The 900-nt window shown below is 68.9% G+C and overlaps 1 protein-coding gene across 1 annotated transcript in view; it reads left to right on the top strand.

The window, feature by feature from the left end:
• The first annotated feature begins 1 nt into the window (after position 1).
• The window catches only part of H696_02561 (hypothetical protein), a 4662-nt gene continuing 3763 nt past the window's right edge, over positions 2-900 (top strand). The window contains exon 1 of the mRNA XM_009496472.1: positions 2-819. Coding sequence (XP_009494747.1) covers positions 26-819 — 794 coding nt within the window. The 5' untranslated portion in view covers positions 2-25. The remainder of the gene's footprint in view (positions 820-900) is intronic.

Raw genomic sequence — 900 nt, forward strand, 5'->3', positions numbered from 1 at the left:
CCCCGCCACTGCCGCTGTCGACACCATGGAGCGGGTGTACTTCTTCCTCTCCTCCATCAGCTGCCTGAATCCGGTGCTCGATTGCTGCCCCGGCATGTGGCGCTCCCACACCACCAGCGACCTGGCATACCGGCACCCGGACGACACTTTTGACTCCTTCATCATCGACGATGACGACGATGAGGATGACGACTTTGATGCCATCCTCAACCGGCAAGCCGGCCTCAAGCCCACCGGCCAGGGGAGATCCCTCACCTCCATGACAACCGGCCATATGGCCGGCCCCCCTGCCTCTGCCCAGCAGCCCCACCTCACCTCGGGCCCTGCCTCGCAGATGGCCCACCCACACCCGCCGCCCCAGCAGCAGCTTCCCCGTGGCCTCTTCACCCAGTACTCGACTCCGGTGGACGACTTTGCCCCGGCTGCCGGCGCCCAGGCGCCGGCCTCCATCCCGGCCATCCAGCCGCCGCCCCCCGCACTGGCGTCCCAGTTCGGCCACATCGACCGGCTCATCTCCCGGACGCTGGACACCCCGAGCGCGCCCACTTCCTTCCCCGCCGGCTTGGATGACGGCGCCCAGTGGGGCGATGATGCATGGGGGTCATTCTCCGATGAGGATCTTGATCGCGACCACGATCTCCTCGGGGACTCCTCCAGCCCGGCCGAATCGCCCCCCCTGCCCTCGAAGGACCACCCACAGCCCGCGGCCCCCGAGCCCGCGGCCCCGGAGCAAGTGCCCACCCCCCCGGAGGCTGCCTCCCCCACCCTGGCCTCGGAGGTCCTCGACGAGGGCCTTGCCCTGCCGCCGCCTGCTTCTGAGTGCGCCCCGCGAAAATGCCCCACCTCTTGTCTTGGCCCTTCCCCCCCCCCTCCTCCCTCTGCCTTTTTTTTTTTCCCCCC

This window comes from Fonticula alba, assembly GCF_000388065.1.
Source record: "Fonticula alba strain ATCC 38817 unplaced genomic scaffold supercont2.4, whole genome shotgun sequence".
In the NCBI taxonomy this organism is placed as follows: Eukaryota; order Rotosphaerida; family Fonticulaceae; genus Fonticula; species Fonticula alba.